At 36.1% G+C, this 23,487-nt stretch overlaps 1 protein-coding gene across 5 annotated transcripts in view; it reads right to left on the bottom strand.

Annotated features, from left to right (window-relative positions):
• Positions 1–2,721: 2,721 nt before the first annotated feature.
• Positions 2,722–23,487, bottom strand: part of LOC107842945 (protein FAM184A) — a 25,402-nt gene continuing 4,636 nt past the window's right edge. Inside the window, exons 2-18 of one of the 5 annotated variants that reach the window (XM_016687004.2) lie at positions 21,706–21,939; positions 20,668–20,763; positions 19,096–19,148; positions 18,814–18,910; positions 18,618–18,691; positions 17,138–17,252; positions 14,874–14,984; positions 14,239–14,315; positions 13,527–13,593; positions 12,757–12,822; positions 4,771–4,878; positions 4,523–4,653; positions 4,235–4,301; positions 4,081–4,136; positions 3,927–4,011; positions 3,599–3,669; positions 2,722–3,504 (exon numbers count right to left, since the gene is read on the bottom strand). In XM_016687004.2, coding sequence (XP_016542490.1) covers positions 2,991–3,504; positions 3,599–3,669; positions 3,927–4,011; positions 4,081–4,136; positions 4,235–4,301; positions 4,523–4,653; positions 4,771–4,878; positions 12,757–12,822; positions 13,527–13,593; positions 14,239–14,315; positions 14,874–14,984; positions 17,138–17,252; positions 18,618–18,691; positions 18,814–18,910; positions 19,096–19,148; positions 20,668–20,763; positions 21,706–21,939 — 2,022 coding nt within the window. In that variant the 3' untranslated portion in view covers positions 2,722–2,990. Of the gene's footprint in view, positions 3,505–3,598; positions 3,670–3,926; positions 4,012–4,080; positions 4,137–4,234; positions 4,302–4,522; positions 4,654–4,770; positions 4,879–12,756; positions 12,823–13,526; positions 13,594–14,238; positions 14,316–14,873; positions 14,985–17,137; positions 17,253–18,617; positions 18,692–18,813; positions 18,911–19,095; positions 19,149–20,667; positions 20,764–21,701; positions 21,940–23,487 lie in introns of those variants that run through there. The other 4 variants (XM_047396121.1, XM_016687006.2, XM_016687005.2 and 1 more) reach the window with 4 other exon arrangements.

Here is a 23,487-nt window from a genome sequence, read left to right as displayed (position 1 = left end):
TTATGTACGAAATTTTAAAAAAGGTCTAATCATAAAGATCTATTTCAAATTAATGTTCTGAGATTTTTTATATTATTAGAGATTTATATGATAATTAAAAGAATGTAAACTAAAGTTAGTACCAAAAAAATTATTTTTTTTTCACAAACTTGAACTAATATGAAGTTAAATTGAGCGATATAAACAGATTCATGTAACTGGCTTTAACTTACTTGAAATTGAGCTTAGTTATTACCCCTATCTCAATTTATGTGATTATTTTTTATTTTTATAACAATAAGAAGACCATCTATTTTGATGTTTGAGATGATTTATAGTCATACAGGTATTTATCTTATTAAGACTTCTTTTTAAATTTCATTTTCAATCAAATATTATCACAGAAACGAAAAGAGTATTAAATTTTAAATTTTGAAGTGGGAAATTTATCAAAAGTTGTACACCAAAATTTGAATGAGCAAGCCGAAGGGTCTTACCATATTGGATTTGTGTTTGTACTTGTGTCCAAAAGAAGATGATTTTAATAATCAGAGACCAAAAGAAGTGAATAATAATGGCCAGTGTCTGCCAAACCCACAACCTCAATGCAGCAAAACTTTGATTAAACAAACAATTTATATGCAGTGCATATTAAACAAATAGCCCATTCCTCCATACTTGGTTTTTAGCACCAACAAAATTAAAAAAATTGAATTCTGTTATAGGATTTTTGTATATCTTCTTTTCTGTTCCTATTTCATAGTCCCATTGACTTGGTCAAACTAGTGATGGGCATCTTTTTTTTTTTTTAAAAAAATAATTATTATTTTGTTATTCATTCTATTTCGATTATGGCATTATTTTCTTGTTAACTATTGTTTCTTTCTTGTAGACTTTTGCATCGTTGTCTCGTTAGTTGCTATATTTTTTTCACTATTTTCTTCTTTGTACCTAGATTTGCTACATTTGAACTGAGGGTCTTTTGGAAACAACCTCTCTACCTTTTTGAGATAATGGTAAGGTCACCGTAAACTCTACCCTCCTCAAACCTCACTTATGGGATTTCAGTGGTATGTTTTTGTTGAAAAAGATTATTATTATTGTTATTCTTTTTAGTTTACTCTTTTTGAGATGTCAACTTTTGAGACTACTAACCTTACTCATTGCCATAGGGTACATGTCTTGCCTTTCCAATTTTTGGAAATGTTGAATTCAAACATATAAAAATGGTATAGCTTCCAATGCTCGAGGTCCTTGTTTTTATCCCATTTTAAACTCCTCCCACCCCCACAACTGTCTTCGCTGATTGTGAATAGGGTCATGTGAAACATAAATATTTAAGTAGTAAATTTGAAATGATTTAAAGAGTTTGACATGTTTGGATGAATATAAAGGAAAGAACTAAATTGATGATATCTAACTTGGTATTCTTAGAGCTTTAATCTAATGATAAGAGCACAATGCATGAATGTGATATTAGATATACGTTATGAGTTTGATATCTAACTCGTTTAAGTTATTTTCACGGTAAAGATTTTGGCTAAAATATTTGAAACATGTGCATTTCAAGCCTTTAAGCCATTGTCTTACCCTTTTGAATTCACTGACTTGTGAGATAAAAAGAAACCTTACGCAGCTAGTGTCAGTGTCGGTTATGAATGACACAAAATAATTTTTTTCAAAAATTACCCATATTATTACTATATAGAGAGAAATAAAAGGGAGAAGGGAACATGGAGTGGGTATAAAATGTAGTTTGTTAATAATAGATATTTGATATAGAACAAAAAGATTTGAGAGAACCAAGAGATTTGCACTAATAATTTGGATTGATTTCATCCAGGACTTGTAGTTCATTCCTGAGCTGCCTGTCTGTGACTGATGGACAATACAAGTAATGGGGTTCTTCTGAACCCAGGTTTCCATTACAAAATATAAAAATATATGAGTTTTAAAATTATCTCAAACAATCAAATTTTGAAAGCTTTTTATGCTTGACTTGAGTAGAGGTTATCAGAAACGACTTCTCTATCTTCGCAATGTACACATTATGCACCTAGTCACATATCCCAAACCTTCACAGGAAAGGAACGGACTCATTCGCCCTACAACTAAAGATAGATAGGGAAAGGTTAGGAATCAATCCCAGTTGTTGGGGTGGCATAGTGAGAGGTGAGAGCAATATCCCTCCTCAAAATCCACTTGTAGGAGCATACTGGGGATGCTGTCGTCGTTATATTTTGGATCCATAATTTCAAACGTGTAATGGGTTAAGCGGTAAGATCCTAAAAGTTGAACTCATCAAATTCAAAATCCCGAATGTGCTTCTGGCCTGTGACTGTTGTTACTGCTACTGCTACTATTCCACATCAGATTCCTCACATGACTTCAATCTGACAAAGATCAAAACTAGACATGCTCCCAACTGACAACCTTCCTCAACTGGCCCAACTCCCATTAACACTACTTCAGCTTTTGCACTCCAAAAAGATCAAAAGTAACTTTTCTTTCACTTAAAAAGCTCTTTAACAACACTAGTCCGACTAATCTAGATTCCCACTGAGCAAGCACATAAAGGAAGTAAACTGTTGCCTACCAAGAGGCTCTCCATTCCCAGAGTTAGAACCTGAAATAACTAGTTAAAGATAGGAGACCCCAACAATTCCACCATACCTCCTGGTGGTTTTTACTTGAAGAAGTACTTCAAAAGCTATCCAGTAAATTTACGAAAAGGACAGTACATAAGAGAGAATCCATGTGTATAACTGAATTAATGTCGGAAGTCATAAAAACAACGTATTTTATGTACAAAAAATTCATCTAATACTGTAAAAAAAACTAAATGTAAAGTGACTTAAGAGGTTATCCCAAGGTCTAGTGTTCAAAGAAAAATGGAGCTATAGGCTGTAGCAATACGTTTTGTATCGAATTGCCACAGTTTTCGCCATCTTTTGGCTCAAGAAGATATCCAAAGGGTAAATATTTGAAGCTCTCTGATGTGGTTGGGAAGTTCATTCAAAATGTAATCTTTCTTTATCAATCACATCAGATTCCCAGTCATTGATCTCCTCAGAAGGGTGTATTCTACTATCATTCTCGAGTTCCAGCTCGCGCTTCAACCTAGACAATTCAGCAGCTGGATCCATTGACTTCCCTTTCCGAAGTTTTGGCGAGTTGAAACTGGACTCCAGTGTCCCTGTTGTTTGATTAATAGCTAATGAAAGACTTCTTCTGACATTCTCTCGCATTGATCGTCTTGGTGTTAATGCCATAATTTCTGGATTGGACTTGTGGTCAGGCCTTGGCGTCTGGATTCGTGGAACAGCATCCACAAAGGATGCAGATTCATCGGTTGGTTGCTGCGTAGGAGATGAAGGTGCGGAACTTTCTAGTGACTCTTTCGATTTTCCCTCAGTCTTCCTTGCTGTGGTCTCAATTTCTAGCTTTGGTCTATTAATGGATTCAAATTCATCTTCTATCTTTTGAAGAGTATCAAATAACTCTTTCAGTTTCTGATCACCTTTCCTGGTTAAGTCACATTATTAATCTTGAGGTCATCATTACAGGATGCAACTACCGCTAATGCATATAAAACAAGCAAATAATTACACTTCATCACCTAGAGATCGCACTGTCTTGCCCATAAAATTGTCTTTTTATGCCGTCCACTACACTGAACACTGTAACTAACTGCAAATTAATTGTGGGAAAAAGATGAACAGAACATCCACTGATGAGAAATAGCAAGAAAAGGAGAAAAAAAGAATGAATAGAACAGAAAAAAGAACACATAACTTGGTGATAAGTACTATACATAGAAACGAATAGATGCAAATTGAACAAGACTGTCAAGCAAATCAAAATCCCTGGTACAATATGTATACTTTTCCGGTGCTCGAGACTAGTGAATAGATCCGAATACGTCAGAGAAATAAATATCAATATACCTTAGCCTCTGCATTCTGGTAGTTTTCCTCTAGCTTTCTCTTCTCTTCAACTGTTTCCATCTTCTCATTGTTCATAATCGCTGGCCTGGCAATCTGAATTTAGTAACATGATTTCCTCTAGAAGGATATTTTAAAGAAGTGTGAATTATGATACCGTTTCAAGTTTTCTGCAAGTTCTCTAAGGTTTGAAATGGAAGGCCCCAGCTCATCCTGTCAAGTGCAAAGGAAAAGACACTCTTTTCTCAGTTCGACTGTCGGATTACATCCAAAGCATAAATCATAGACCCCCCACATCGAAACAATCATACCTTGTACGTTGATAAGACATGGATTGCCAAGTTCACCAAATAATCTTCACATTTGTCCAATTCATCACTTGACATTTGAAAAGCATATCATTAAGTAATCATTCTCCAAGAAATCCTACTATTCAAGGATATATCACATGCATGTTAAAATACTGGTATAGCTATTTTAGTTTCAGTTTTAGTGCTACTCAGAATTCAGCGAGCCAGAACAGTCAAATTGACATGGTAACACCTTTTTCCAGTTAAAAGAAAACAGAACCCAAGGGCACATTGAGAGAAGCTCCTTACTTGACCTGATTCTGCTTTTGTTTGATGTAAGAGGACTCAAAAGTCCAGGAGTCTTCTAGAAAATTAACAAATGCATCACAGACATCTGCTTCTGCCCTATATAAGGTCATCGATCTAGACAACTCATCTTCCTGAATTTAGGATTGAAGATATTAGATCTTATAATAAGATGGTCATCCTGTACAAATTGTACATTAACTTCATTATAAGATAAATTCCAAGACCACACTGCTTCATCGTCGTCATACCTTCACCTTGAAGTGTTCAAGAATTTGATTATTAGCTTCATCGAACTGCTCTCTTTCTTCCCTAGCATTGTGAAGACGGCCATTTGCAGCAACCAGTGCAACTTTAACCTACACAAGCACTCATCGAACACAGCATAATCAGTGATAATAATGATGATTATAAATACTAAAAGACAACAGTATAGCATTGTGTAGTTCATAATCAATCGGCAAGAATTATTGCATTTCACAAATTCAAATTCTCAATGACCAGGGTCAGTGGGAGTAATTTTTGCAACATTCATGCTTGAATGTTTGATATAAGGGAATATCTTAAGACTATTTTCTTCCTGCTTCTCAATTCAGGTGATACATTTTTCAGGAATAAGTCCCATAAATCATTTGATGCTCAGGCAACTCGAACTTCATTTAAGCAGACCCATTTTACTTGAACTTCATTGAAGTTGAGCCATTTTACTCGAACTTCATTAAAGCTGCGTCACTTCATTTCTTTTTCATTTTATTTTCAGATGTCCCTTTTCTTGAAATGAAAAGAATTGTTGCAGTAAAAAAAAAATTGAGCATCCAACCCAAAACCTTAAAGCTATGGGTGGAGTGACCTAAAACGCTATAAACCCTTTGAAAACACTTATTATACAATTGACGAGGGGTGCATTCTCTAACACTTCCCGCATATGTAACCTAGTTCTAGGGCTTACTCGTGGATTGTTTATTTATTTGATTGGGCTACAGGCTTATAAGTGGGTATGGAGCAAGTTAGTGACTCGGGGGGTTGAGTTTTGAGAGGGAGAGAAGCCAAAGCACTAGAATATGAAGAGGGAAGGCGATTGTGAAAAAGGGCTCACAAAAGTTGGGCTTTGATACTATGCAGGAAAAAATGACCTTCGGCCTACCTTAACCTTAAAAGCTAGCTCATGAGATGACGATTGCCCAAGACCATATAAGAGACATCAACTCATTCTTTCAACAAATATGGGGCGCTTAACTCCCTCCTCCCCATCCTCCCCCCCCAAATGAGTGGAATGACCCAAGAATTATAAACCCTTACACAATCGATAATGGGTAAGTTTCCATCTTGTTTCAAAGTTTTGAAAGTTTCTCCAATAAGCACAGAGTTCTCATTGGTTTGGCAAGTGGAGTTCAAGAGAAAGTTTATGGGATACAAATATGGGTGATTTCAAGTGCCCGTCTAAAGAAGTTTCTCACAGGAACTTGTCTACCTTTAGCATGCAATTACTTGCCCCTTCTCCATGCCCAGGAAGAGTATACATGTGATGCCCATTCAGAATATTTCTAGTAAAGAACTTCATTTAAGAAAAACTTAGTTTTCTTTCAACAAAACCTACAAATAAGCCAGCAATGCTTTGGAGATTATATGAAAAAATTTAGCACCAACTATAGTAAAATGTTTTACATGGTTGGTTGCTAGAAGGGCCTGTTTGAGACAAGAAGCATTGAAGAAGAAGAAGGGATTATAATTGTTTCCATATGCCAACTGTGTGAAAATGCAGAAGATTCCAACAGAATTCTTTTTCTGCACTGCAGTTTTAAGGTACAAGTATGGGCCATCTTTCTTAGTCTTGCAGAGTGAAAATGGACAATTCCTGAGCATACTGCAGACTTGCTAAGCTGTTAGATCAGAAGATGAGGAAGCAAGAGTCAAAAGATATGGTGGGAACTTTCCCTTATTACATCTGGTGGACTGTGTGCAAAGAGAGGAACAATAGAAGCTTCGGAGATGGGTCAAATTCCATTCAGAAAGTTAAGTGGAATTGTATTGTATCTTTTTATTATTGGTGTAAAGAGAAAAGTTTAGAGGAAACAACACGGCTTCTTGTTGAAGTATGAAGAGAAGAATGGAGAAGTGTTGAAGTGTTGTGAAATATAAAGAGGAAGCAGAACTGAGAAAAGACTAAAATAGACTAGTTCAAAAATCTGTTATAACTGTGTGGTAGGTAGTTACTCTAATGGCTAGTTAGTTAGTTAGTTGGTACATTCACAAGCCTATAAATGTAGATGCCTATGTACATTTCTGAATAATGAAAATACAAAAAAGTTACTCCTTCTCTAATGATCTCTCCTTCTTCCTTATTTCTTACTTCTTCTTAATCTGTTATTCATTCTCATTACTGTGATCAAGAAGTATAGCACTGCTTGATTAATGACATGGTATGAGAGCCTTACTCTCTAGAAAACTAGTAGAGCAAGATCGATTCTGGTGTATTAGTTGCTTTACAGTAAAATCAAGAAGTCTCGAATCAAGAACTGCTTGTTTGCAACAATGGTGAATCAAAATGCTGCTGTAGAATTTGGTGAAGCTTCCAGGGTTACTCCAACCACGTTGGATTACAATCATCCTCTCTTTCTTAGTCTCTCTGATGTGAGTGGCATTCAGATATCTTTCCGGTTAACAGGTGTTGAGAATTTCTCAATTTGGTTTAGATCAATGCGTATAGCTCTACTAGGGAGGAATAAGTTGGGAATGGTGGATGGAACATGCTCTAAAGACAAGTTCTCTACTGAACTTAGCAATCACTGGGAGAGAGTGAATGCAATTGTACTGTCATGGATCATGAACTCTGTTTCTAAAGAGTTGCTTGGTGGAATGCATCTGTGGCTAGTGTTGTCTGGAATGAACTGTTTGAAAGGTTTAACAAAGTGGATGGAGCCAGAACATTCAATCTGCACAAGGAAATTGCTACATTGTCTCAAGGTACAGCCTTAGTATTTGTGTACTTCTCTAAACTTAAACATTTGTGGGAAGAGTTTGAGGCTCTTGTGCCAGCACTTGGATGTGATTGTGATAAATCAAAGGAGTATGTCTTACATCTGCAAAAACTGAAGTTGTTCTAGTTTCTTATGGGTCTGAATGAGTCTTACACACAAGCAAGGAGCCAAATCTTGCTTATGAGCCCCCTCCCAATGTTAACCAAGTTTATGCAATGGTAATGAGTGATGAAAGCCACAAATCCATTGCAAGTCAGGCAGGAATTCTGGGCATGAATCCAGCAAGTACAGGCAGCAATCTTGAACAAGTCATGTATGCAAGAAATGGAGTAGGTGGAAGCCAAGGTCACAAATTCAAAAGAAATGTGCAGGTGCAGTGTGACTTCTGTAAACTCAAGGGACACACCAAAGAAAACTGCTGGAAGTTGGTTGGTTATCCTCAAGATTATAAGGCTAAGAAGAAGCTCAGGCATGAAGGATCTACCACAACTTATAATGTAGCCTTGGGTTTTCATGAGTATCAAGTTGATCAAATGGGATGTTATACTAAAGATGCAGGTCAATCAGTAAGTGCAGCTAATCAGTTGACTCAACTAAGTCAGATTGGAAATGCAGCATTCACCAAGGAACAATATGAGCAAATCTTGCAACTAATAAACAAGAACAACTCTATCAACACATCTACTGAGTCTGCAAATGTAACAAGTGCAGGTACTTCTGCTTGTTTAGCTTCTTTTGGTTCACAGAAATGGATTATAGATACAGGTGCTACAAATCACATAGTTGGTAATTCATAGTTGTTACTTAACAAGACAGTTACAGAATTACAAAATCCAAAGAAAGTGTATCCGCCAAATGGTGATACTACCATGGTTACACATGTGGGAATCAGTTGTCTGGAAATACCATAACAAATGTCTATCATATCCCACAGTTTTCATGTAGTCTCCTATCAGTATCACAAGTGACTAAGGAATGGCATTGGTCAGTGAACTTCTTCCCTGATTTCTGTGTTTTTCAGGATCTTTGTACTGGAAAGGTGAAGGGGATTGGGAAGCTTGATGGAGGCTTATATCTACTTGAAGATCAGTCAAAGAATGGAGTTGCAGTAGTAACTAAAGCAACTACTGAAGTAACTGTGGAAAAGACACAAGCTGAAGTAGATTTGTGGCTCCAAAGGCTGGACATGCTTCAACTGGAGTGTTAAAGAGGATTGTAGGTCAAGGAGTACAGGTCATAGAAGATAGAATAAAGCAGTGTAGCATCTGTCCTAGTGCTAAACAGACTAGATTACCATTTCTGTCAACTAATATTCAAAGTACTTGTTTTGATCTTGTGCACATGGATATGTGGGGACCTTAAAGTACCAACTATGAATGGAAACAAATATTTTCTAACAGTTGTTGATGATTTCTCGAGGTTTACTTGGGTGTTTCTGATCAAGCTTAAGTCAGATGTTTTCTTTCAAATAAAACAGTTTCTTATGTATGTCAAGACACAGTTTGAGAAGACAGTCAAAGTGATCAGAACTGATAATGTCATTGAGTTTGTTAACTCATTATGCCAGAAGCTGCTTCAAGACAGTGGTATAATCTATCAAACAACATGCCCATATTCTCCTCAGCAGAATGGTATGACTGAGAGAAAACATAGACACATCTTAGAGGTAACAAGAGCTTTGAGGTTTCAGGCTGAAATTCCAATAAGGTTCTGGGGATATTGTGTTTTAACTGCAGTCTATCTCATTAATAGACTGCCTAGCTCAGTTACTAAGTTCTTAACTCCTTATGAGAAGTTGTATGGTAAGAGACCAAACTGTGATCATCTAAGAGTAATGGGTGTCTATGCTATGTCAAGGTACTAAATGAGCATGATAAACTCATGACTAGAGCAAGAACAAGTGTCATGATGGGATACTCTAGCACTCAGAAGGAATACTTGGTATATGATATATCAACTAACATCTTCTCTGTGAGTAGAGATGTGCTTTTCAGAAAAGATGTATTTCCATTCAAACTTCTCAAACATCAAACTCAGTCACCACACCATATTTTTCCCTTGGAAGATCAATACCAAATACTAGGTGGTGAAGAGACATGCCTGTAGATCCCAATAGCCATGGCACCACAAGGGGTTCCAGTCAAGTGAGCCAACAAGAACAGCCACTGCAGGATACTCCTAGTACTGCACAGTCCATAACTAAAGTATATCAAAGAAGGTCAACTAGAGCTCTTTCTGTCCCAGCACAGTCAGAACCAGTAACTCAAGTGTATCAAAGAAGAGCAACTAGAGGTCAAGGGGTTCCTAATTCAGCTAGTCAACATGAGCAGCAAGTAGCAAGTACAGATGGTTCCTGCTCCTGCATCCACAACTTCTGCTACTCTGGACCAAAGGAAGTCAACTAGAGGCAGAAAGACACCAGTCTGGATGAATGATTTTGTTACAAAGATAGCAAAGAAGGTACCTCATGCTCTTGCTAATCATGTGTCATATAATAAACTCTCCTCTACATATAAAGACTATGTGCTGAAAACCTCTTGTGTCACTGAGCCTACAAGTTACAATGAGGTCTGTAAAGATCCTAGATGGGTGGAAGCAATGAAAAATGAGATAGATGCACTGAATTCCAATAACACTTGGGAGATTGTTCCTTTACCTAAAGAGAAGAAAGCTATTGGTTGCAGATGGATCTACAAAGTGAAGTATAAGGCTTTAGGTGATGTTGAAAGGTTTAAGGCTAGGCTTGTAGCAAAAGGTTATGGACAAAGAGAAGGAATTAATTATAAAGAAACCTTTTCACCTGTTGTAAAGATGAAGACAAGAAGGACTATACTTGCTGCTGCAGCTAGGAAGCAATGGTTTATACATCAAATGGATGTCTATAATGCATTCTTGCATGGTGATCTCAATGATGAAGTCTACATGGACCTACCCCAGGGATTGCTAGTCAGGGGAAGAATGTAATATGCAAACTACTCAAATCCCTATATGGACTAAAACAAGCACCAAGGCAGTGGAATACAAAGCTATCAGAAGTGTTGTTAAGGTTTCAATTCACTCAGAGCCAATATGATCCATCATTATACATCAGGAAGATAATAGAAGGAGTCACATTGGTACTGGTCTATGTTGATAACATGTTGATAACTGGAGATAGTCTAAAACTGATAGAAGAAACCAACACAATCCAACATCAGAACTTCAAGATGAAAGATCTAGGTGAGCTGAGATTCTTCCTTGGAATAGAATTTGCAAGATCTGACAAAGGGATTCTGATGCACCAGAGAAAGTATGCATTGGAACTACTATATGAGCTAGGTTTAACAGCAACCAAACCTGCAACCACTCCTATGGATTACAACATCAAACTGACATCTAAACAGTTTGATGAGCATGTCAAGCAAGGGAAGTCTACTGATGATCCACCAGCAGACCAAATTGCTTACCAGAATAATTGGTAAACTGCTGTACCTAACTATGAAAAGGCCAGACATAGCCTTCTGTGTTCAAACATTGAGTTAGTTCCTTCAAGATCCTAAGAAGTCTCACATGGAAGTAGCACTCAGAGTTGTTAAATATGTTAAAAACCAACTAGGTCAAGGTGTGCTATTGTCTAGCAATGCAAATGACAGAGTAAGTGCTTATTGTGATGCAGACTGGGCATCATGTCCTCAGACTAGAAGGTCTGTAACAGGCTACTTTGTGAAGGTTGGAGAATCAATATTTTCCTGGAAATCAAAGAAACAAACTACTGTTTCCAAGAGTTCAGCTGAAGCTGAGTTCAGAAGTCTTGCAGCAGTAACTGCAGTGTTGGTATGGATCCTAGGCTTGATGAAGGAAGTTGGGAATGAAGTAATTCTACCTGTGGATGTATTCAGTGATAGCAAATCTTCTTTGCAAATAGCAGCAAATCCAATATACCATGAGAGAACAAAACATATTGACATTGACTGCTTCTTTATCAGGGAAAAGATTGTTCAAGGGATGATTAGAACTCATTACATTGCAACTCAAGATCAGCGCGCAGATATGTTAACTAAGGGGCTGACAAAAACATAGCAAGTTCATCTGAATGCCAAGCTAGGAATCTGTGACATCTTCACACCTTCCTAGCTTGAGAGGGAGTGTTGAAGTATGAAGAGAAAATGGAGAAGTGTTGAAGTGTTGTGAAATATGAAGAGGAAGCAGAACTGAGAAAAGACTAAAATAGACTAGTTCAAAAATCTGTTATAACTGTCTAATAGGTCGTTACTCTAACGGCTAGTTAGTTAGTTGGTTGGTACATTCACAAGTCTATAAATGTAGATGCCTATGTACATTTCTGAATAATGAAAATACAAAAAAGTTACTCCTTCTCTAATGATCTCTCCTTCTTCCTTATTTCTTACTTCTTCTTCTTCTTAATCTGTTATTCATTCTCATTACTGTGATCAAGAAGTATAGCACTGCTTGATTAATGACACTTCTTGATCTTTCAGGATCTTTATAAGTATTTCTTTCTATGTTTTCTCTTTTTGGTCTCCAGCAAAAAAAAGAAACTGAGATAGTTGTTACATACTACATAATTTTACATGCATTAAAGAACTAGAAGGAAGGATCCTTCCATTAGAAATGTCATTGAAAGAGTCCGAGGGATACAAGACAGCGAAGGAGGCTCCGCTCCCCATTTTCTATCGACTAGACCCTCTGGATCCTTCAAAATGAACGCCGGGCCATAATTCTTAAGAGATTACTAGCCTATTACGTAAAGCCCAAGTTCCCACAGTTCCTCTGCAGTATGTAAAGGGTGTATAGATTTTTTAGTTCTAGGAACAAAATAAAATCCAATTTGTGATGGTCTCCTTGTAGAGTAAACATAAATGTCAAGTCAGTAACTTATTGCTGTATACTTATTCTTCTACTTGATTTAGACTCAGAGTATACTTTTTTTTTCTGAATTTATACCACTAAATAGAGTGCCTAGCGGTCTTTTGTTAAAAAAAAATTGAAAACCTCAATGTGAACAAGGGCAAGCAAGGAGGATAGGCCTTACCTTACCAATCCTAATAAGGTAAGGAACCACTATTCCATCACCATGTATATCAAGTGAGACACAAACTTGTATAATTAACAAGCTGCCATCAAATGGCAGATGCAGATGAAGTGGCTTGTCAACCCAAGTGATGCAACAAGATCAAATAGACAATTGATGGAACATATTTTACAACAGAATACACACACACATTCTGTAAAGAACAGAAAGCATTGGCTAGTGGCTACCTTCTTTAGTGATGCTTCAAGTTCATCTCTCTGATTCTCAAGGACCTTAATTTCATCCTCAAGTTCCTAGAAAAGAAAATAATACCTCAACAGGTAAATAAAATCTCTGATCTTGAAAAATTGTTCACAAAGTGAAAAAAATTCAATCCCATTCCCAAGAACTAAATGCCACTGAGACACAAAAAATGTGGGGAACAGTTAACATTGGCTGGCTCTTTCCAGTAATTGTGAATTTAACTCAAAATGAAACAAAACTGATTGAACAGATGAACCAAATCAAGATTCAGAAATAATAAGACATAGAGAAACAAATGTTTGTGGCCAGGATTAAGACAGAGAAGTTATTTTATTGGAGCTTATACGCTCATATATACTCACGGCTCGGTAAATCCATGCATCTGTATAAAATAAGTCTGTTTTGCCACATCTTAAATGTATTAGGTTTGTTGCAATCATAATTATTTAACCTTATCTTTATAGTTAACTGACCTATTAAAGATTTTTATGTCTTTCCCCTAACAACAAACTTGCAAGTTGACCCAGTAGTAGAAAAGAGCAACCTATGATGATAATAGAACGAAATCAGGAGAACACCTGTTGAAGCAGAGAATTTGAAATACATCAAACATTGACAATTACTAGCTTAGGAAAAGAGAACTTTGAAAGAATCTAATCTGATCATGCCATTAAATCATTTTGCATACATGTATATTAACTGACTAGAAACAGTTAATAGAATGTCCACTAGGAACACGTCGAGGAAATCTTACCTTCTCAAGCTGGGAGATTTCACCGGTTTTTACTACACGGAACTTAAGAGCTCCTTCCTTTTGGATTCTGCAGGAAAGAAATAGATGAACGTGTAAAACATTTTAAAATAAGAACTAGATATCCCCACTAAAAGAAAAAAGATGGCTCCTTTAATAGGAAATTCAAAATTTCCCATGAGGAATAACTTGGCATTAAAACAGTATAAACATATTTCTATCAAATGCTAGTAAGTTTACATTGTTAAAGTATGAGATCACCGGGAAACTAAAATGTAGGGCAACCTTGAACTATAAACTACAGAAAACAATAAGTTCCTTTTGAGAAACGTAAGTATGCTTGATATAAGTTAAGGTTTACACTGCTGTTGCTCATGGTCTTTGCGATCACTCTAACGTACTAGTACCTTAGCAAGATTGCTCTGGAATAGGGGGTCCAATTTAAACATTTGACATATAAGGAAGTAAAGATTAGATGTTCTGTGTTCCTTCCACTTTCACTTTTCAGTTAACCTCCACCAAAGATGTCTTGGTTAATTATAGATCAGAACTGAAGCAGTTGCAAAAGAAAAGCTCAAGTAAATAATTCTCTCATTCAGAGAGAGAGAGAGAGGGAAAGATCAAAGTACTTGCAGTTGTAAGTAAATCTCATTTAGAAGTTCTTTTTTTTTCAGAGAGGGAGAGAGTAGAAATGACAAAAAAGCGAAGCTCGGACCTGTTCTCTGTATTGCGCTCTTCAGTTTTTGAAACAGATCCTGAAAGAGACTCTGATAAAACCTTCAGCTTAAAAACCTATTTATAAAGCAAAGAGAAAAGACAGTTCATATGTGCAAAAGAACAGATCAAAATGCACATGTATGTAAAAGAGAACCTCTATAGGGTGGCTTCTTAACTTTTTTGAGTTATTTCCTAATGACTAGAAAGTTAGAAGAATCATCATCCCCATTTATTGTACCCCTAGGACAGTCGGTCCCCTCCGACATTGACACCTTTGTTTGTCCTACTCTTGCAAGTGCATAATCAGTTTTTGTTTGTCCTACTCTTGCAAGTGCATAATCAGTTTTTGTTTGTCCTACTCTTGCAAGTGCATAATCAGTTTGATGTTCAGCTGATAATTAGTGCTAAACAGATCTTGTACTAATAAAGGAAATGAGGTTTGGATGTACAACGTTATTTACTTTTACTTCTTTGATCACTATGATTAGTGGTGCTGATTGCAGACAGTGAAGTAAAACACAAGGGTAAGAAACTTGTCAAATGGATACAGATTTGTGTAATCGATCCTATTTTCATGGCATATATAGCACTTCAGATCCAGGAAAATCCCATGTCACCATTTAGAAAGCATACCCTTTGGGACTGACTTTCAGGAACAACCCTGCTGAGCAAAGACTTCTCGTGTAATAGAAGTGCTTCCATCTTGGATAAGAATTGAAGCTGGGAGAGTGCTTCTTTCAATGCCTGCCATAGAAAAAGCATCCAGTTTCAATTTTTTTTTTCAAAAAGTTCCCATATGTTCAAATGAATCTAAAGCTTTTCCTGGAGATATTATCTTTTACAGTTTCTTTGAAGAGTTAAGTTTTGTTTTCTTTGGTATGTCTAAAGGTTATATCATAGTGGAAAAGCATAGATCCACATATGCTGCTAGGATTATCCATCCAATGGCTGAATATTTTTGTTTTGGAAAAACAATAGCAGAGATTTATTTTGGGAAACCTCAGTTTCAGGAGGTCTCTCAATGAGTGGAGGTGGACAAGTTGAGTTTCATAACTCACTGGCACAATTCACTGGAACTAACCAAACCAAGACAGATTATGGTGGAGAGGCCACAACTCTGATGATTTCTCAGTCAAAACTACATACGACATGCTGAATTCTGACAACAATGTGAATGATTTTTGGCCATGGAAGCACATTGAAAAGCCATGACCCCATATAAAGTGCCTTTTTTTCGTTGGCTAGTAGTCAAGAAGTCCAGTTTGACACAGGATAAACTTCAAAGAAGGGGAATCAACTATGTTCAATCTGTCTCCTATGTGGAAGAAATGCAGAGACAAATAGTCACTTGTTCCTGCACCGCAGAGTGACTACTCAACTATGGGACATCTTCCTAGCTGTGATAGGTTTGAGATAGACAATGCCAAGGGGTATATTGGATACGCTATCCATCTGGACCAGAAAGGGGGCACAATAGCCCAAAAGAGACTATGGAGCATAATTCCAGGATGCACATGGTGGACTATCCGGTGGGAAAGGAATATAAGATGACTTGATGTTTGAAGTCAAAGCAACTCAGTCCAAAAAATGAAACTTAGTTGTATCTGGCTATTTCATTTTTGGTGTAAACAAGATTACATAGAAGACACTGAGGCTCTTCTACAAGTAATAGAGTCTCTATAGTCTTTTTCAGAAGTTCCTTAAAAACCTCCGCCTTCTTTAAAATATCCTGAACAGTAGTTCCTGTAGGTTGAGCCCCCTTTTCAAGGAAATATAAAATAGCAGGAACATTTAAATAAGTTTGATTCTTTATCGGATCATAAAAACCCACTTTCCGAAGATCTTTTCCTTCTCTTCGGGATCAAACACCAATTGCAACGATTCGATAGACGGCTCATTGGGATAGATGTAGATGAACAACATCCCCCCTAGAAACGTATAGGAAGCTTTCTCCTCGTACGGCTCGAGAAAAAGTGTTTTTCTTCTAGCTTAGCAGTTTTTGCTCCCTTTTACCAGTAAATGTGGCTTCACAATCTTTTTGTGAATTTAATATAAGCTTGTTACCATTTCGAAAAAACAAAAAAAATGAAAATAAGAACAAGAGCGTACAAAAGATGCAGCGACTTTTGTAAACATTAGCAACTACTAAACGACTTTTATATTGAAGTTCTTACGAGTGTTTGGCCACATAATAAGTACTGATATAGAATGACCTCCAACCATCTAGAAAACTCTCCAGTCATATGCTTTTATCTTAATGATTGCTTGTTCGCTATAGCAATCAGCTAGAAGAGTACATAAAGTAAAATTAGGATTTATTAAAGCTACCCCGAAGTCGACTATATTTAATTATAGCTTACAGATAAGCTATAGTGGTGCCATATCAATGGGAAGTTAAACAACATTTTCTTCATAATCATCCTTTTGTCCTTTGATTAAGGAGTATTTATTTTTTGAAATGCTACTCCCTCATCCCTATTTGTATCACAGTTATTCATGGGAAGTTGAAAATCTTCTTCTGCCAACTGCCATGATGTTTAAATATTTTCTTAAAAATTAATTTCTAAAGTTGGTACATTACTTCCTATAAGATTTAACGGCATACAGATTTTACAATGAAAAATTGAGTGAAACAATTCCAAGACAAACAAAGATATTAAGCTCATTCTTTTGGGAGTACAATAATAAGAAATGAGCTATCTATTTATTAGACAAGAGGAACATGTCAAAGTTAACAACACTCATATTTTATTGCTAATATAATACCTCTTGAGACTTTTGTTAACCCCACCCCCAAGAAAATTTTCTGGTTTCTCAACTATGGTGTTTCTTGCAAATTCATTGTTAGATAGCATAATTTGGTAAAGAACAAAAACTAGGAATCGAATCTGACTTGCCTCTGACGTTGCATTAGTTGCAGCACTAGAAGAGTCCTTTTCAGGTTTGCTTGATGGCAGTTGTAATACCATCTTGTCTAATTTTTGATGTATGTTTGAGACTTCAGAATCTATTCTGATTGCAGATCACGAAAGAAGAGAAATTATATTTTGCAGTTTATGCAGGCAAATAGCAAAAGAAATGCTTGACTATCTGAGTTTTATAGCAAACAACTAAATGACAATATGCTACAGTATATCATTACTGTTTAGTTGTGAGTTATAAGAGCATAAATCAAATGCTACGATTTCTGAACTACTCTATACAATGAAAGTGTGAGCTATTGCACAAGGTCTTGTTACTGTAGCAAGCTTCTACTCGTAACTTGGACACCATACTCTCTGGTCTCTCTGGATAGATTAAAGGTTATGTTTTAAAGATGATAAGGTTATCTTCCTCACCAATCTCTTTGGAAAGCATGCACTTTTTACAGCTAGCTATTCATGAGTAGAGAGCCCACAGGACCAGAATTTAGGTCATGAGGGTCTGCCTTATAAAGCTGTCAAAAATTACTACAAAATCTGGATTATATTCCTAAAATTCCAAACATAGATGAATTGTCACAAGTGACTACTAAGTATTTGTTGGGGGAATATGACGACCTTAGAATTACCTTTTCAATTTTGGAATCTATGTTTTTTAAAAAAATAAAAATAGAAAATTGGAGCAAATAATAGAAACTTTTTTTTAAAACAATTATATTGAGATTGGTAAAAGTGGATCTGATGTCACTTTTTGTTGAGTTTACCATGTTATGTGGATCCGACTGACAAGAAAAGGGGATTTATTTTGGGGATGCAGGGAGTAATATCTAAGCATCCTGTCAGGTTCCTGAACTCCCATCGCTTAATGTTTCAAGTCCAAGCCCAGGAAAGGCTTTTCTCATCTGGTGAATCTCCTACACAATGACACAAGTCCTCCACCAGTAATGACAAGCACCCGAAAATTTTGACATGAAACTTTAACTAAAACATCTAAAAATAGTGAAAAGAGATGCCCATATTCTGCAGGGGCCAGGAAAGGAGCGGAAATTTTTGCACAAGAAATTCGCTTTAATTAAAGCTAAAAAAATTTCTCCAAGATATTACATTTATTGTTCAAATCATTACAAATATTTACAGAAAGCCACAGATCTCCAGCTAATGGAAGGTTAAAAGAAGTGAATCAAAGAATGGAATAAGAGAATAGCAAATCTATGGCAGCAACCATAATAGTTTATACTTTACAAGACTAGCCTTCGGTGACAAAAATTGAGGTGGAAAGTAAAGAATGACAAAAATATACACCAGAAGTGTGTATACACAAGTATTAATGAGACCAAAAACTGGTAGTGGACATGTGGAAAGATATGGAAAATAAACTTTTCTTGTCAAAGAATAAACTTGCATAGAAGACACGGAGGAAGTTCCATCATGATAAAAGGATCAAAGATCTTCATACCTCACTATATCTACATTAATTTTCAGTCCAGCAATTGCTCCTTGTGCATGGAGAAGCAGCTCTTCCTTCTTCGCCTGAGATGAATTATGGGAAGATTGACGAACTTACTGTTTTGTTTAATAACATACAGACCACAACTCTTAAGATCCTAGAGAAACATCACTGTCAGACATGCATAAGGAGTTTGTTCCCTTACCAGCACTTCTTCTTTATAGCTTGAGAAAGCTTTTGCCAAAACTTTTATACTGCTCATGGTTGCCTCACGAACTTCTTTCCCGCCATTAAGACAGAGCCTAAAGAGTGAACAAAATAGATCAGAAACCAAATAAACCTGGTAAACAGTTCTGTATATCAATTTCCCTTGAGTTCAGCACACATTTTTGAAGTGACTGTTCAATTCATATAACTGATTGGTGCGAGTCCAATCTGAAGCTAGAAGCTCAAAAAGAAATTTGAAAGATCAATAGTGGAAAATCACCCAAATATCTCCATAAGTAAAGAGACTTCTTCTGTATCAGGTGCTTCAAGAATCTGTTTCAAACAAAAACGTTAAGACCAGTTAATCCCTATCAACAGAATGCACATGTTACTGAAAGATGAAGCAAAATAGTTTCAAGATGATAAAGCAGTCTCTACAGTTAAAATGATGCTTCAACCATATTGAATCTGGAACTACACATGCAAGAGCAAAAATGCCATATGCTCCCCAGTGATGGCTACTTTTCCCGTTTCTTCTATTATGAATGCCATAGACAAATATTCTTGACTATTTCCGGTGGCTCTGAGGGGCTTATTGCCTATTGGAAGTAGAGATGAGGCTTCAATATAAGATGATGTAGAACATGAATCTATCAATCCAGATTTGGCAGTAGAATGAGAGGAAAAGTTTTTTCTAACCGCTCATTACCTATGGATATGCTATAAGAACACTCCTCTTCGGGAGTACAATCACTTTCAAATACAAAAGGTACAATAGGTTACTCATGATGTCTATTCATGAAAATAAATTTTGTTTCTGAGATTCCACATTTAGAATGGGAGGTTCCAATACATACATGTGGCACAAAATGGGAGTTTGTAGCCCCATTTACCAGAGGTGTACACCTCTTCAGCCTTAAATGAAAAAGAAAAACAGTTGGGGGAAAGTAGCTAAGTATACTTGGGAGAAGCTGTGAACTAAAGGGTTGTTTGGTTGGGCACAAAAGGTTAATAACTAAATTCTCCCCCAAAAATATATACTCTATATAATGTTTAGTTTGCAACATAATAATAACATTATTGAGGCTAAGGCTTTAGAAATTGGTCCAGTGGTGCATTGATGCCAGGTTTTAGAGTTAATGATTGAACTTGATGCTGTAGGTGGTTAACTGGATCGTGCTAAATAAATCCTACACGGAACCTGATTGCTATTGTTTATGCTTTGAGAAACAAGTAGAAGAGGTTTAGTGAAGTGTTAATCCAACATTGCTTTAGAGAAGCTAATAGTGTTGTGGATGCATTGGTAAATCATAGGTTGAAGCTTCACGAGAAACATGTATTATGGAGAATTTCATATCCCCGGAATGACAAAGGGAGAGATGATGATGATGGACAGAAGCAAAATGCCTAATTCCAGAATTAGGCACGTCAAAAGTACTCTTTTATGTAGGTCATAACATAAATTTTTGTATAGTAAGAATCGTTTAGAGGATTACTTAGTCTTACACAAGATCATGTAATAAAGAGGAGTCTCTTTTAAATATGGTATATGAATCACTGTATGACACACACCAGAATGATAGACAACATCATTGTAAGAAGGGGATAACTTTCAAACTTTTTATGAGGTTCCGTCCCATATCGCCACCCTTATGTAATCACTTCTTGGTTGCTAATATACGGGTAAAGGTACCTACCAACCCCCCACCCCTACCAAGCCACAATGGTGGATTCTGTTTTAAACAAAAAAAAAATACAAGCATTGGGGTGAAATGGTACCATGTAGAGAAGCAATTGTAAAGTCATCAAGCAGGTGCGCAACACCAAATAACCAAGGTGTTTTTTAGCTTACCATTGAAAGTATCATGCCTTCGAGAGCTTGACTGCTGAGAAACACATCTCTAAAGTTCAATGGTTCTCCGCCGAGATCTGGATCATAATATAAAACCTGTTCAAGGTAATGTAAGAAAATACATGAGCAAACTATAACAGGTATAAATCAAAATAGTCGAGGAAGTTGATCTATGATAAAAATACAGTTTGACAGAAGAATCCATTTGAAAAAACATATCTTGTTCTGAGGATACTCAAGGACCCAAATAATACACTTCATATTTAATATATGATGGGAGAGTAGAATTACATAGCTCTCATGGAACAATAAGGTATGGAGAGCTAGTAAACGCAGGTATATGGCTGCCATATGGAACTGAGAAAGGGAACCAGATAATTGAAAACTGAACTTTGAGTTGTAATCTGTTTTTTTTTTTAAAAAAAGAAAGTCGTAATCTATCTAACATGAACCAACCTAATTTTCCAATAACTTGCCACAATGACAAATTAATAATGAATTCCCAAAGGTAACGAAAGGAGGCACTGAACTAAAACTGAAATCCTGTAAATATTGTTCTCATAATGTCATCGGGTAGAGGGTGTTGAGTGGAGGATGCGGATTAGGGTAGAGGGTTAGGGGGTGGAAGCGTTTCTTTATTTGTGTTTGAAGTTTCTGGTTCGTGGGTGTTGAGTGATGTCTATGTTTTCGGTTAGATAGTTTTTTTAGTAGTATCTGGTGGCTGTTGTATTACTTTGTGGATACCGGTGTTAGTTTATTTTACATACTGTACTAGTCTATACGCATTTATGTTTTGTGATTTGCTATACTGTTATCGGTCCTAAGCCGGGGGTCTATCGGAAACAGCCTCTCTACTTCTTCGGAGGTAGAGGTATGGTCTGCGTACACTCTACCCTCCGCAAACCCCACTATGTGGGAATACACTGGGTATGTTGTTGTTGTTGTAATGAAACCCGAAGATTGAGTGATAAATGAAATATAAACATCCTCCATAAAGCCGAAAAATTCATAAAATGGGCAGTTCAACGACTTACTCACCAAAGTTGGCTCACGAGGAGAATTCTTGCTATCATCAGTGGTATAAATATAATCAATGCTTTGGGGGGAAGAGACAAGTTCACTAACAGGCAGGGGCAGTGATAGTCTCTCAATCTCTTTCAAAGAAACTAACCATCTTCGTAGTAGCTGAACTCTCTCTATACCTCTACATGAAACAGAAAGTTCTTCCAATGTTTTCACTGCTTGCTTAAAATTCTGAAAACTTCGAGACCCCTAAACCACGAGGAAAAAACCAAGCATTTAGCTAAACAATACAAGAGGAAATATTTATTAATTAAATCAATCAACTACTTGTCAATCCTAATTCACTTCTATATGAATCCTTTGAATCCATTCCGCTTTCAGTCAGGAAATCCATGAAAATTATTTACTTGGGAAAAAATAAATCTTTTTCTGAAGAAAATCTATTGAGAAGAGAGAAATGAACAAGAAGAACATAATTGTGGCACTTGCCACTTGGAAGTTATCTAAAATCAGAAATAGAGTGTGGCAAGAGCTGCATATGTATTTGGTAAGTCAGCATGTAAGTAATTAACTATGTACACTTAAATTAATTAGAATTCCATTGTCTCAATAAATTGGTGTCAATATTCAATAGAAACTATTGAGGCTACACATTGAATGTTGGTTTCCACAACAATTTCAGAATTGGAGGTGATCTCTATTATTAGTAAAATTCAATAAAAAGCAAAGATTTGTTAATAGTTGATCAGGTGCAAATACAATTAGTGCTATTCAAAGTGTAAGCTAAATTTGGAAGACAATGTACAAATGCTAACAACTACAACTATGTCCAGTTTCATCCACAAAGACCAATACAACTCAGGTACAAGGCAAATCCAGAATATAAAGTCAATAAAGCACCAATTTATACTGTATTAACATATTTATTTATTAAAATATTTTCTATATAATATATAGTTCATGTCCAAGATGTAAACGTTGGATCTACATACATTTTTTCCTAAATTGTCTTCAACGTTTTTTTTAGGTATACACATCCAAAGGCTTAATACTTTTAATTAGTCTTTGTCCGGAATTCCTTAAATTTTTCTATATTCATAAAATCAATCGAGTCCTAGACATATATGCTGGATCATATATACATATTTTTGAATTATCAATATATACTCATATTACATAGTCAGAGTTTGTGGCCTATATGCTGAATTCACATATACAGGCCCTGGACCCTGCAGTTTTGTTTAAGAATTCACTTAATATGCATAAAGAATTTACTCCGAATCCAATAAGCTGTCTTTTCTAGAATTCAAAACTCATAAACTCAAAATCCTAACAACCGTATGTGTGTATGTACGGAGATGAAGGAGAGAAGACTTCGTCATATGGAGCAATCAAGGAAGAACTTGGCATACCAGACAGCATTACTTAATACCCCTCCATTCCAAAATACTTGTTCACAATTTCCTTTTTGAGAGACAAAAGGCATGAACTTTGATCAACATTTTAAGATATATAGAAAAAATTGCAATTTATAGTATTTTCTGTGTAGTTTCTCAATATAATAATCCATTCAGAAAAAGAAAAACTCAACATCCTAAGAATTTGTCATAAGGAACGATTAAGGAATAACTAGGGATGGCTAGAAATGACATTACTTAATATGTATAAATAATTTATTCGGAAGAAAAAATTCATAAACTCAAAATCCTAGCTCCTTCTATACATATAAGTATGTATGGAGAGAACGGAGAAAAAAACTTGACATACTGAATGATCAAGGAATAATTTGTCATTGCC

The sequence above is a fragment of the Capsicum annuum genome, chromosome 9 (genome assembly GCF_002878395.1).
Source record: "Capsicum annuum cultivar UCD-10X-F1 chromosome 9, UCD10Xv1.1, whole genome shotgun sequence".
Lineage (NCBI taxonomy): Eukaryota > Viridiplantae > Streptophyta > Magnoliopsida > Solanales > Solanaceae > Capsicum > Capsicum annuum.
This window is presented reverse-complemented; position numbering and strand designations above follow the sequence as displayed.